The 12,664-nt window shown below is 44.5% G+C and overlaps 1 protein-coding gene and 1 long non-coding RNA gene across 4 annotated transcripts; one reads left to right on the forward strand and one right to left on the reverse strand.

Moving 5' to 3' along the window:
• Nucleotides 1-2,303: 2,303 nt before the first annotated feature.
• On the forward strand, nucleotides 2,304-6,611 carry LOC119318181. Of its 3 annotated transcripts, none has more exons than XR_005153993.1 (6): nucleotides 2,304-2,827; nucleotides 2,903-3,040; nucleotides 3,212-3,894; nucleotides 3,961-5,080; nucleotides 5,228-5,341; nucleotides 5,517-6,611. It is a non-coding gene; the product is annotated as an uncharacterized LOC119318181 (long non-coding RNA). The 3 variants fall into 3 exon arrangements; XR_005153994.1 differs by having other exon boundaries at nucleotides 6,367-6,611; XR_005153992.1 differs by having other exon boundaries at nucleotides 5,228-6,611.
• A 2,319-nt stretch (nucleotides 6,612-8,930) lies between these two features.
• On the reverse strand, nucleotides 8,931-12,289 carry LOC119318182 (ethylene-responsive transcription factor 1-like). Its single transcript, XM_037592693.1, has 3 exons — nucleotides 11,877-12,289; nucleotides 9,301-10,210; nucleotides 8,931-9,221 (listed from the first exon to the last, which is right to left on the reverse strand). The coding sequence occupies exons 1-2, from the start codon at nucleotides 12,193-12,195 to the stop codon at nucleotides 9,333-9,335; spliced, it is 1,197 nt and encodes a 398-aa protein (XP_037448590.1). The 5' UTR covers nucleotides 12,196-12,289; the 3' UTR covers nucleotides 8,931-9,221; nucleotides 9,301-9,332.
• Nucleotides 12,290-12,664: the final 375 nt, after the last annotated feature.

Here is a 12,664-nt window from a genome sequence, read left to right on the forward strand (position 1 = left end):
GGGCGAACTACTAAACGCTCACACACCGGCCCCTCCGTGTGGTGAAACAGACGTGTGGGCGACCGAGTGAATGCCCACACACCAGCCCAATTCTACGTGGCACCATAAGTATGCCAAGATTCGTGCACCCACAAACGGACACGGATCCACGCGGATGGGCGAGATGCAAACGCCCATACGTGTGGGCTTTAGTGTTCCTGTTAAAATATCTATATACTTGTGGTTCTTAAATTGTTCATTACCCTTCTTCAATTTTTTTGTTATCTTTGATCTCTTTCCTCAATCCTTTGGACATCATTAAATATTTATCGCGTCACAACGTTGGACACCTTATATATACTATCTTTCCAGAAGATAGGTGGTACCAAATCAAGAAATTCTTTGAAAACAAATTTGTTGTATAAATGGCCCATATTAAGAGGGTTCACTTATGTATTTGTTTGCAAAGAAAATTGCAGCTTCATTTCACAAGATGAAAATATGCTAATTTTCATTTGTCATAGGGGCAGATTAAATTCTGAAGGAGGCTCCGCTGGACCTATAGGATGCATTGTTTGGACAACAGCCCGTAGCAACGCACCATCATATTTACTAGTGGCTTCTCATATCGAGAGAGGTTGAGGGGCGGTAGAACGCAATTCTATAAGAATGCACTGAAAATGAAACAGATCCCTCAAATTTGTCAGTTCACCAGTCAGATTGATTATTTTCTCCATAACTGGAGGCACCCCTGAGTTGTACTCCCTCCGTTCGGAATTACTTGTCGCGCAAATGGATGTATCTAGACGTATTTTAGTTCTAGATACATCCATATTCGAGACAAGTAATTCCGAACGGAGGGAGTAGGTGTTACTGTAGACAAGATTGTCTCCTGCGGCAAATGCTAGAAATCTGAGCAATGGATGATATAGTAGTATATGGAGTCTGGATGTCATACTCCCAGCCCAAGTCAGACCAGCCCAAGTCAGAGCAGCCAAAGGAGTTACTTCCCTAGTCAGACAAAGGAGTTTCTGCTTTTGTTTATTTAAAATATCTATATACTTGTGGCTCTTAAATTGTTCATTACCGTTCTTCAATTTTTTGTTATGTTTGATCTCCTTCCTCAATCCTTTGGACATCATCAAATAGTTATCCCGTCACAACGTTGGACACCTTATACTATCTTTACAGAAGATAGGTGGTACCAAATCAAGAAATTCTTTGAAAACAAATTTGTTGTATAAATGGCCCATATTAAGAGGATTCACTTATGTATTTGTGTTGCGAGAAAATTGCAGCTTCATTTTACAAGATGAAAATATGCTAATTTTCATTTGTCATAGGGGCAGATTAAATTCTAATATATTATAGTAATCAATTTGAAATATGCATGCTTGAAAGATAAGATCCATTTCAAAATTTAACAAAAAATAATCATGTTTTTTGAGAGCACGCAAAAGGTTCATTAATATTTATGTATATATAAAGGTTACAATGATGAATCGTTCACGAGCAGCAGTAACTGAAGTCTCAAAGAACAAGATTCGAAGTTGAGGGAGAAAAAAAATCGGGTCGAACTCCTCCGCACTCCCCTCCCTGTGCAACCACAACCCTCCACTCGAGAGCAGTGCACAGCTGAAGGAGGCCCCGCCGGACCTGTAGGATGACAACGGCCCGTAGCAACGGACGGGCATATTTACTAGCGGCTTCTCATATCGACAGGGGCTGAGGGGCAGTGGAATGCAATTCTACAAGAATGCACTGAAAATGGAACAGATCGCTAGCAAGATTCGTCTCCTTGGGCAAATGCTAGAAATCTGAGCAATGGATGATATAGGAGTATATGGAGTGTAGATGTCATAGTCCCAGCCCAAGTCAGAGCAGCCAAAGGAGTTAGTACTTCCCTAGTCAGACGATAAGTACCCATAGATGCCTCGTTAATGCCAGCATACTTGTGTCCACTGTCCAGGCTACAACACTACCATGGGTCCACAACATATACGTGAGGTATTTGTTTGCTCACCAACAAAAATCAGTCCACTCTATTTAAAGGGAAGAAAGAGCCACCAGAACTCAAACAAACACAATTGTTGTTCTTAAAACGAGGGGAGGACTGGTGCAATGCCAAAATGGTAGCCCCAAATAGTTTTTTTTTTTTAGGGGTAGCCCCAAATAGTTGTGTGATTGGACTAGAATTAATTAAACTCTATAAGATCGCGACGTCCACGTAGGACTAGGAAACAGTGTGACGTGCGGAAAAACGTCGCTGGATGCACCTCCCCCAGGTAGAAAACACGCACGCAACCTCCTCCGTATCCCCAGGTCGTCGCTCTCGTCCCCTCTTCTCCTCTCGATGGCGTCCCGATGCCAGCTCCAGAGATTAGGCAGCGGCCTTTTCCCCTCTTTTGTCCTCCAGCTACGGCCAGGGTTGGCGCCGCCACCCCACATCCCAGCTCCTGCGACGCTGCCCACCGGCCGCCTCCACCCTATCTTCTCGCCTCTTCCCACTCCACTCCTATTCCCGGCGGTAGCGACAGAGAGATGGACGAAGAGGCGAGCCATCCGCGAGGCCATTGAAACGCCCTTGCTCTTGGGGCGGAGAAGAACTAGGAGGCGGAGCAGTCCACGGCGTCGTCGCTGCCGTCCCCGCCTGCGAGCCGTCTGTGACACCTTCGCCTAGCTCCTCGTCGCGCGGGATGCAGAGATGGGCGAGGACGCCGGTGGGAAGCAGCAGCAGTTCGTCAACAGGCAGAATTAAAGATAGAGGGGGGCGAGGGACGTGGGCCAACGAGGTGGCACGGCGACGGCGACGACAGCAACCTTTTTCTAAAATCTGTTTCCGCTTGAGGTACATCGTCTGCTTCTTGCCATCTTTTCTCTTTGGATTTGGATTTGGGGACGGGTTCCTGACTTTTGTTTACAGGTTACGACAGCGGTTTCCTGCTGTCTCCGGACGTCTGCGGGGAAGGTAACATATGGTCGCCATGCTGCCCGCCTTGAGTGGAGACGCCACCCCAGCCACGAGCACCGGTGCTGCCGAGAAGCTCGTCCATGGCCGCGGGTAAGGCGTCTTTGAGCGGTTCTAAATCTTGTTTTGTTTGGGGCCGGGTTTCAATCAATGAATTATTCTACTGTTTATATTCAATATCTGAACATACGCTGAGAGTGAATGGGCACTTGAGAGTTGTGCCCATGTTTCATTGTTGCTGATGTACTAGCTTCCGATTCACAGGCCTGTCACTGTCGGAAATTGCAAGAAGAAAGCCCCGAGGAAGATCCACAAAGCCAAGAGGGACAAGCATGAGTGTGACCTGCTCACTAATCTTTTCAGTGAACTTGGCGAAATCACTAACCTCGACACCTCGTAGATTATGTCAGGAAAAGAATTATATGAGACCTGGTCTCATATAAAAAAAATTCATTATGTCACAGCCAGCGTTGCTTCAGTTACCCTGTCTCTGAATTTTGGGGGCCGTTTCCTTTTCCATGTGGTTATTTGGAATGTTAGAGCTAAGTGTGCGTATGTGTGAATCTGCATCATGTTGTTACCATCCATTTCCATGTGATGCTTTTGGGGTGAATACTGGGTTTCAGTATGTGTCATGGATTTCCCTTAGTAGATCCCAGTGAATGTTTATGCTGATGAAAACGTGTATGAACTCATTCAAAATTAGTAACACATGTCAGCATATAAAATTGTGTACTACCTGCATCCATTAATTTCAATCTTTTTCCAATCCATCTGTCTCAGCCATGCATATTACTCTTCCCAAGCGCGTCCAGAAATCTGATGTTTTCTTTTATGGAAGTTCTCCTTTTTATTTGACACTGCAGATGTCTCCACTAAATGGTTTGTTCGATCGCATGGGATGTGCTAATGGAGATGGCGAGGAAGACAAGGAGAGATGTGTGATGGTAAGGGGTTAATTAAATTAATGACGCAATTTGTTTGCTATGTGACCTGGGAATTATATCTTGCAGATTGCCTTTGGTCTCCCTTCTAATTAGTACTCTTGTCATCTACATGGAAGGTCGCAATGACTGCACCTAAATTACTCCTTCTGGTTGACTATAGGAGATTTATACCTGTTACTCAAGTATGTCATGATGTAATTTACTATGAATGGTAATTTTGAGGACATGTAAGTTGTTGTGCTCTCATAACTGGGATCATCCATCCGATGCTCATGTTGCTATGATAGTGTAGTCTAGGTATACGTACTTGGTAAATATTGTTTTCCCATGAATTTTCTGTACTAGATAAGAAATGTTAGTTTGCAATACAAGGCCATTTGCTATTTTAAGGGGATTTGCTGTACTGGATAAGCAAGTTCAGTATGTACCAATTTTCTATTGTCATTTTTTTCCTTTTGACTACTGTGGCTACAACGCTAAATTCAGAAGCAAGTTCTGTACTGTCATTTTTTCTTTAGATCTCGTCTCATATATTGGAGTGGGATAACTTTGCAATTACTCATGGACAGATGAAGCTGTCAAGCACTTTTGCTTTTGCTTTTGTGATTCCATTTACTTCTTCATAACAACACACTTTTACAATGTTTTGTAATACATTCAGACAACTAGGCGTGATGTCTTGTGAACCCTTTTCTGATTCTTTTTGTTTTCCATTTTGGGTACATAAAAAATAAATAGTTTTTAGCACAAGATCATTATTTAACTGGTTAGCAAAGGGCTTGAGCAGACATGAAAGTATAAGCAACATGATTTAGGCAGCTGTTTGACAGTATCCGAGATCCCGCATTAAGGTCTGATGCAGTGATTTACAAAGTTGTCATTTTTTCAGTTCGCAAATGATGGTAAACTGATCGTTTCATTGATTGTTTGCCCACATAATGTTGATTGGCTGATGGCGACGCCCCCTGACCCCTCTTGCTCTGCTTGCTGAGTCTGGGCCTCCTCCTTGTTCAAGCTGGTCGTCTTCCACAAGGTGCATCAATGGCCTTGTCCCCTGTCTAGGATGCATCCACGACCTCGCACGGCGGTACTGGCGGATAGGGATGAGGAAGATGAAAAGGACATGGAGCTTGGGTCGTGCCTCCACTGGGGAGGTCACAACGGGGCTACCGCGTCCATGCTTCAGGTTGCTTTCCCTACCATGTCCCACCTCTCGGGTTCAGTTCACACTTGCATCCATGTGCATGATTTTGGTAGTTTTGTCATTTTTGGTGGCCTATCTGCTGCAGACTGAACCTTATATTTAGTCTAATCTGATTTGCCGACTTTGCAGCATTCAATTCAAAGGCATGGTATGGAGTTACAGGAAAAGTTGGTCTAGATTTTGAAAAGTGGTACGTGACCAACGTGGATGCAAGTTTAAAGTGTCGAGAAAGGAAAGTATAAGGTACCGCCGCAAGCTTTCTCTTTTTAAATCTTTTTTTGTCAGACTTGTTAATCTAGAAAGGACTCGTATCATTCTCTTCTATGACATTGCTCAACCAATTATCAAAATTGAATGTGATTTAGAAGCCGATTCTTTCTTTTAGTGTATGATACTAATTTAGAGTCCCGTCTTCGAGGTGCTACCGTCTTGCGGTGCCGTTGTTGGCATGTCTCCACCATCCTTTACCCGTGCGTCTCCTTCAACTGGAAAGATGTCCCCTTCTCTCTTTTGTCAATTTGTTTGGATATGATAACTCATGATGAGTAAGCTCTCCTACCTGTCCTCCATGATTGCTACCCTTACGTGCCCATGCTTGCTATTTTCTAATTTGTACATGCACAACAAGAAAGAAAAGAAGTCAAACCACAAATAGGAAAGGACTGCCAGTGATGCCCAGCTGTAAGTACCTTGCACACCAACATACAAGTTTGATAGTGCTATTTCCAGTTCTTGGCTCTGAATTACCGTATAACGCTTCTCCACAACAATAGCTAGAAATCATATGGTTTGGACAGGTGTGCTGTGTAAGAAAATATAGTTGTCCTATGTTATCTTTGTCATGCAACCAAGTTATCATACAAGTTTTTTCATCTGCTTACGTCCTCCAACGCGTGCTTGTATCATGCCTATGGCCTATGGCAGTAATTAATGCTTTCGGTCTAGCTTGTTAGGACAATGAAACAACATTTAGAGTTCGCTATGGGTTCTAATTATGAGATCATGACCGATTTCTGAAGCAACTGAGTTAATTGTTTGACATGTTGTTGAGTGAATTCAGTTATTTCGACATGATAATATGTGTTGATTGAAGGTGTATTAATCAGAAAAGAACAACAGTGATGCCACCAAGCATAGATCTAGCCACTATGTAAACATGGCAGGGAAGTTTTCTACCTAAATACTATGCATCGCCCTAGATGCGTCACCGTTGGCATCCAGTACCACCTATACATATAACCCATTTATCGTGCTTACTATCTTTGTAGGACCTGCCTTACGATGATCCAACAAACTAACTCTGCCTCTGCTGTTGGAGATCGCCCGCCTTTTGGAGACTACAAATCTTGATCTCAATAGCTTGTCGTGTTTCGGTGATCGGTCATTCACCTTATAAGACCGACTCTTCTCTATTAATATGAAACTTTTAGCATCTATGAAGGTACTATACCTGGTCCGTTGTATGAACGAATACTTTTCTGCTGCAACTGTGTCCCATGCATCATATTTTTCATCACAGTTGTTTATTTGCACTTTCAAAACAAGTACACCAGCTTGATTAGTGAACTGAAAAGGACGTCAACCTACAAGGCAACACACCATCCGCGGATGCAGTTCTATTCTATGTATTCTTTTTTATCAACTGTCGCTCATTTGGACTGCATACTAGCAAGATTAGTACGCACAGTCACGCGGCACGTTAACAAATGTTATATAGACACGTTAGCAAATACGATAACTAGATTAGTGCGCACAATTTCGCCCCAAGAGGCGCCACCAGGTGGCGCCCCAGACACTAGTTAGGAGTCATCGGGAAGAAAACAAGTGGCCTCTCCATAACAGCCTCTAGCAAGTCTTATCATACAGACGATAGATCATGGACGCCTGGTGCGGCGGTGCCCTGGTCGTTCAGTTTCTCACGCCTCATGATCAGATCAGATCAGATCGATCTATCTTTCTCGCCTCGCCGCCGGTCCCAAAAAAATGCCTGCCGCCGGTCCAAAGTCGCTGACCTTGGGCTTGATTGCCGGCTTGTCAAGGCAGCGGAGTAGTGGCGAGTACCGCGGCTGCCGCCGCCCGCCGATCATCCTTGTTCGCCTGACTACGTCCACACACAACCAGGCACATACACGGTATTACTATATACTCCATATAGAAGTTTTGCTAGTATGATGTAATCCTCCTATTGGTTTTGTTTGGCTATACTTTGTTGAAAAACGAAGATAATTTTTCACGCCAATTGCCTCCATGTCAAATCTGTGATAGTGACGAAAATTTGGAGACATTGGTGAATGGTGACATTAGAACTATATTTTTGTTAAAAAAAAATAGCCAAACATATGTGTTTGCTTACCAATTTCAAAGGCTTTTTTGGAAACTATGAAATTTAGTATTTGAGAGGATTTATTATTGATACATACGTGTATTTACAAACATCACCACTCCACCCGCCCCCCATGTCCAAATCCTGGCTCCACCCCTGGCAATCTCTAGCCATGAAACTACCGCATGGAAGTTGGTCTTCATACCTCGCTTTGATGTAATCTCGACTGCGAGTCATCCATCTTTTCCTTCTACCCAGAAGTAGAAGTAGCGCGCCAGAGAAACATGTGAGTGACAGCCAGTTCTTGACGGAGGCCTGATTGTAGCAAGGAAGCAGCAGTTCTTGACGAAGACCTGATTGTAGCAGAGATATGCTTCCTAATAACCAACCTCCATGTGAGTAACAAAATCGCCCCTGTGGAAACTACCTAGGTGAATACCTTTGGTGAACGCCGTGTGATTGTCGAGTAACAATAACTTACTCATCGTAAGAAGGTGACGTGCACTACTTATGCCGACGACGTCAAATCAAATCAACAATAAGCCCACCAATTCAGGCTGAAGCACAGGCGCTGAAGCTAGCTGCCAAGCAAATGCATATGCAGGACGCCACGTTTCTAACAGACTACCTAACGCTAGCGAAAGCAGCCGCAGCAAGAAATCCAAGGAACCATCCTCCCGGGCGCTGAAAAATCAGATCAGCTCTTGTAGATTTCTGTGTATTTACAAGTACTTTATCAGCTACATATCCAGGACTTTCAATGAAAGCGCTCACATCTTCGCTCAACGGTCGACAGTCAGGACACTGTCGCTACCACAGTTTTTTAGCGGCAATAGTTCTACCCACGATTAGAATGCAATGCCCAATGTTTCACAGATTTTATCCCCGAGGGCTTTGCTATCCTCAGTGTAATCTGTGCTTCGGTGGAATATATGGCGCCTGCGCCTTTTCTTGTTCAGAGAAAAAGAATGCGATGTGCACTACTTATGCCGACGACTTCGAATCAAATCAAGGACCTAACATGACAATGACATGAGACCACCAATTCGGTGAAGGTACTAGTAATAAATCAAGTGAAATGTACATGTTGTTCACATGGCTTCTCACATCGAGAGGGACTGAGAGACAGTAAAATGCATTGCTATAAAGAATGCACTGAAATGGAATAGAATGGAACAGATCCCTGGAATTATGAATTAGGCGCCCTAAATATTTATAAGAACTACTCCCTCCGTCGACGTTTTTTTATTCTAGTGTAGTGCCAAAAAAAAACGTCTTACATTATGGGACAGAGGGAGTACATCGGTGAGAACTAAATGTAGAAAAAATGACTCCCGATGATCATGCAGCTAGTATCAAAAATTAGTAAATCTGGGTTTTTTCTAACAAATCTGGTATGTTTTGCCAGAGCCTAAGTGAAAAGAGGAGTATAATATAAATTACCACACCTGTACAGCAAAAACTGTGCAAACAGCCAGGAAAATCCATATTTAACAGATAAACTTATGCTCAGAAATAAGATATATAGGTTACTTCTATTACCACAGATTAAAGCAAACTGGACACAGATCCATGCTGTTCACATTCAGAAATGGTAGCGACGATATAAGAGTTGACAAAAGATAAAGACAACGGTTCGTCAGACTCATAAATGACAACGGTTCATCGACAGTCACCTAGGGAAAGGGTCGACTACTAAAGAGACTCAGGATGCGACTTTTTTGCATCTAAGCTTGCACATAGGCATATACTAACCAAAGGTGACAACAGGGTGCTTCCCAATCTCCCATAGTCTTATTCCTGAAACACGCAACAAAAAGTTCAGGATAATGAAAAGATTATCAACCTCAGACCGAACATCCAAATTGCGAAGGCTTACCCTTTGTCCTGATATACAGGGGTTTGAATCCCTCAGAAAATTTTGCCACAGATGGGCATGTCATCGAAGCTCCAAAGGTCCATGTTGCCAACGACATCCTGAGGCACATCAAAATTCAGAAGGCTATCAATCGGCTCATCCACGCCATCATCCAAAAGAAACCTCATCCAAGGTTCAAAATCAACAGCATTGTTCTCCATAACAGGAGGCACCACTGAGTTGTAGGTGTTGCTCTGGACAGGCGCAGATTCAGCTCCTTCAGCAATCACTGCTGGGTTGTAGGTTTTACTCTGGAGAACTGCAGACTCTGTTCCTTCAGCAATGGTGGAAATGGGAGCAATGGATGATATATCTGGAGTCTTGGTGTCATACTCCCAGCCCAAGTCAGAGCAGCCAAAGGAGTTGCTTCCCTGGTCAGAGTACATATTCATAACAGGAGCTTCAACAGAGGCAGCAGAGTTAATTGCAGGAACAAATGGCATGTTGTCAGGCTGAACAAGCGGCTGCTTTGATGCAAAGTCAGCAGATGGGTAGACGAAAGCATTTGGGTTGGCAAGGTTGTTGACTGCTGGTATGACGGTAGGTTCCTGTGCTACGCTTGACTTGGGAACTTTAGGAGCAGCAGGGCAAGCACGGCGCTTCTGAGGAACTGTTGGTTCCTCTGGAAAGTTAACCTTGGCCTTCTTGCCACGGATCCTTCGTGCTTCAACATCATAAGCTCTTGCAGCTTCTTCAGCACTGTTGAAAGTACCAAGCCAGACACGGACACCCTTGCTAGGATCTCTGATTTCAGCAGCCCACTTACCCCAGGGGCGCTGGCGGATACCCCTGAACTCGTTCTTTCTCTTCCTTTTTGCTGACCTTTGTGCAGGACCATCAAAACCAGCAGTAGTCATGGTGCTTAAGTCATCTGCAATGGAAGACCAATGTCAATGCTAAGAGAGACCAACAGACAAACTTCTCTCACAAGAAATAATTAATTTCATCATGGACATGAATTCATATGTAAAATATCACAATCATAATGAGTATTGAACCATGATGGGTGCTATCCTCTTCAAGTTTGGGTGAAAGCATCAGTCACCCGCAAAACAAATAAAATAAAATAAAATAAATCACAACTGATAAAAATCCAAGATTCTGATAAAGAGACTTCATGTTATAGACCTTTGCTATCATTCTGCAGTTATTAATCTACAAATCCCATTATACACGATGCAGAATCAAGGATATTTTTAGTAGGATTCAACACTTAGTAGAATAATCTTTTAGACTGATAAATGAACAAGTCTAGAACAATCCTCATGCAAATCAACAACCATCTAACAAGGAAAGATTCAAGAGGCCGAGACCTCAAATGGAGAAATTCGGCCCTTCCCCTTATGACTATAAACAGCAGTAAGCATATGAGTCACCATCAAAGCTCATGAGAAGTATAGATCACAAGATCAGCAACCTAAACAACCAAAATCGCTTCTCTAAAAGGAACAGTGCGGAAACAGCCTACTAGCCTAATTATTTCAGGCTAACATTGGAGAGTAAGCCCTTGACCCAAATCACTTCATGAAAACGCATCCAATCGATTCCAATCCAAAATCTCTAAACAAACAGGTCTAACACCATACAAATCCAGCCTTCCAACACCAACCCCTAAACAATTTCTCTTCCTACCCGATCGAACAGCCAAACCACTGAGTTGGTTAAGAGGGACCAACACAGACAAACTTCTCTCACAGAAAGTAAATAATTTCATCATGGACATGAATTTATATGTATAATATCACAATCCTAATAAACATTGAACCATGAAGGGCCATGTTTGGGTGAAAGCATCAGTCGCCCAAAAATAAAACAAATAAAATAAAATAACAATCTAATAAAAAAACAGAGTTTTGATAAACAAACCTCATGCTATAGACCTTTATCATCATTCTGCAATTATTAATTCTGCAAATTGCATTATAGACGATGCAGAATCAAGGATTTATTTTCTCAGGATTCAGCAAGTGACATAATAATCCTTCCTGTTTGAGAAGGAAAAACAGAATAATCCTTCACACTGAGAACTGATCCTAGTCTACAGCAACCCCACGAAAATCGACAACCATCTAACAAGGAAACAGTTCAAGAGGCGAGACCTCCAAACAAAACGGAGAAATTCGGCCCTTTTCTGCGGATTTTCAACCCCTTTTGACTATAAACAGTAAGCATATGAATCACCATCAAAGCTCACGAAAAGCATAAATCGCAATGGACAACCTAACAACCCAAATCGCTTCTCTGAAAGGAACAGCGTCAGAAACAGCCTGCCAGGCTAATCATCACCAAACAAACACAACAGAGAAATGGAAAAAGGCCTAACCCTTCACCCAAAGCACTCCATGATATCAAATCCAATCCAAAATATCTAAACAAGCAGGAGCAACACGCCCCCAAATACAGCCTTCCGACAGCAACCCCTCCACGATTTCTCTTCCTGCCCAATCACGCAATCTCCTATCTTCTAGAGCAGTCAATCGCGGACGGTAACAATACGCGGATTAAAGAACCAGTCCAAGCGGACGCGGGGCCGATACCTTGGGAGAGGGACCTTTTGACGGCGGCGAAGGGCTTGATCTCGACAACCTCGTCGTCGCCGTCTTTCCCAGCAACCCCGGCGCGCCCGAGCTCCACGTCGGAGTCCCCGGAGTCGGCCTCGAACTCCTCGAAGTCGGCCTGGAAGTCCTCCTCGCCGTCGTCCAGCCCGCGCCCCCCGCGCCGGCCGAGCCCCGCGAGGCGCCGGCCCCCGCCGTCGGCCCGCTTGGGCTTGTTCTTCTCGGGCCACAGCACCGCCGCCGTCACCTTCCGCGCCGGCGCGGGGACCTTGAGGTCCTTGAGGATCGCGCCGCCGCACATGATTGCCGGCGGTACCTCGTCCTAGTCGTCGCCGATTGAGGTTCGCCGGAATTGGTAAATAAATGGGCAGTTTTTAATGAGGTGGGGGGAGCAGGTGTGGGTTGGGCGAGGCCAGCCCGCTATATACGCGGCGGCCGCGTGACGGCTGCCCGCGAGGCGAGAGGGGGGCGCGGTGGGACCCACGCGTCAGCGACGGGCTGCGGCGGGCGGAAGGCACGAGGCAGGTTCGCGAAGCGAGCGTTTCCAGTCGGCGGAGTCTTGCGCGGTGGCCCCTGGGAGATGTGGTATTTAGAACATTGCCCCTGGGGAATGAAGAGAGGGATATGCGTTTGACTTCCTTTTTCTTTTGAGGTAAGCAAACATTCATTAGCTCAAGATTGTTGTACTACACACCTGTAGTAGGAGTATACTACTACTGTTCGTACTCCCTCTCAGGCCGGCCCTGAGGGGGTTGCGGCAGGGGCGGCCG

The sequence above is a fragment of the Triticum dicoccoides genome, chromosome 6A, assembly GCF_002162155.2.
Source record: "Triticum dicoccoides isolate Atlit2015 ecotype Zavitan chromosome 6A, WEW_v2.0, whole genome shotgun sequence".
Classification (NCBI taxonomy): domain Eukaryota; kingdom Viridiplantae; phylum Streptophyta; class Magnoliopsida; order Poales; family Poaceae; genus Triticum; species Triticum dicoccoides.

Excerpts from the sequence above, each read along its gene's own strand:
- LOC119318182 (XM_037592693.1), bottom strand. The coding sequence starts at position 12,195 with ATGTGCGGCGGCGCGATCCTCAAGGACCTCAAGGTCCCCGCGCCGGCG. Across the intron at positions 10,211-11,876 it reads CAAAAGGTCCCTCTCCCAAG|ATGACTTAAGCACCATGACT; the intron begins GTATCGGCCCCG and ends CTTCCATTGCAG.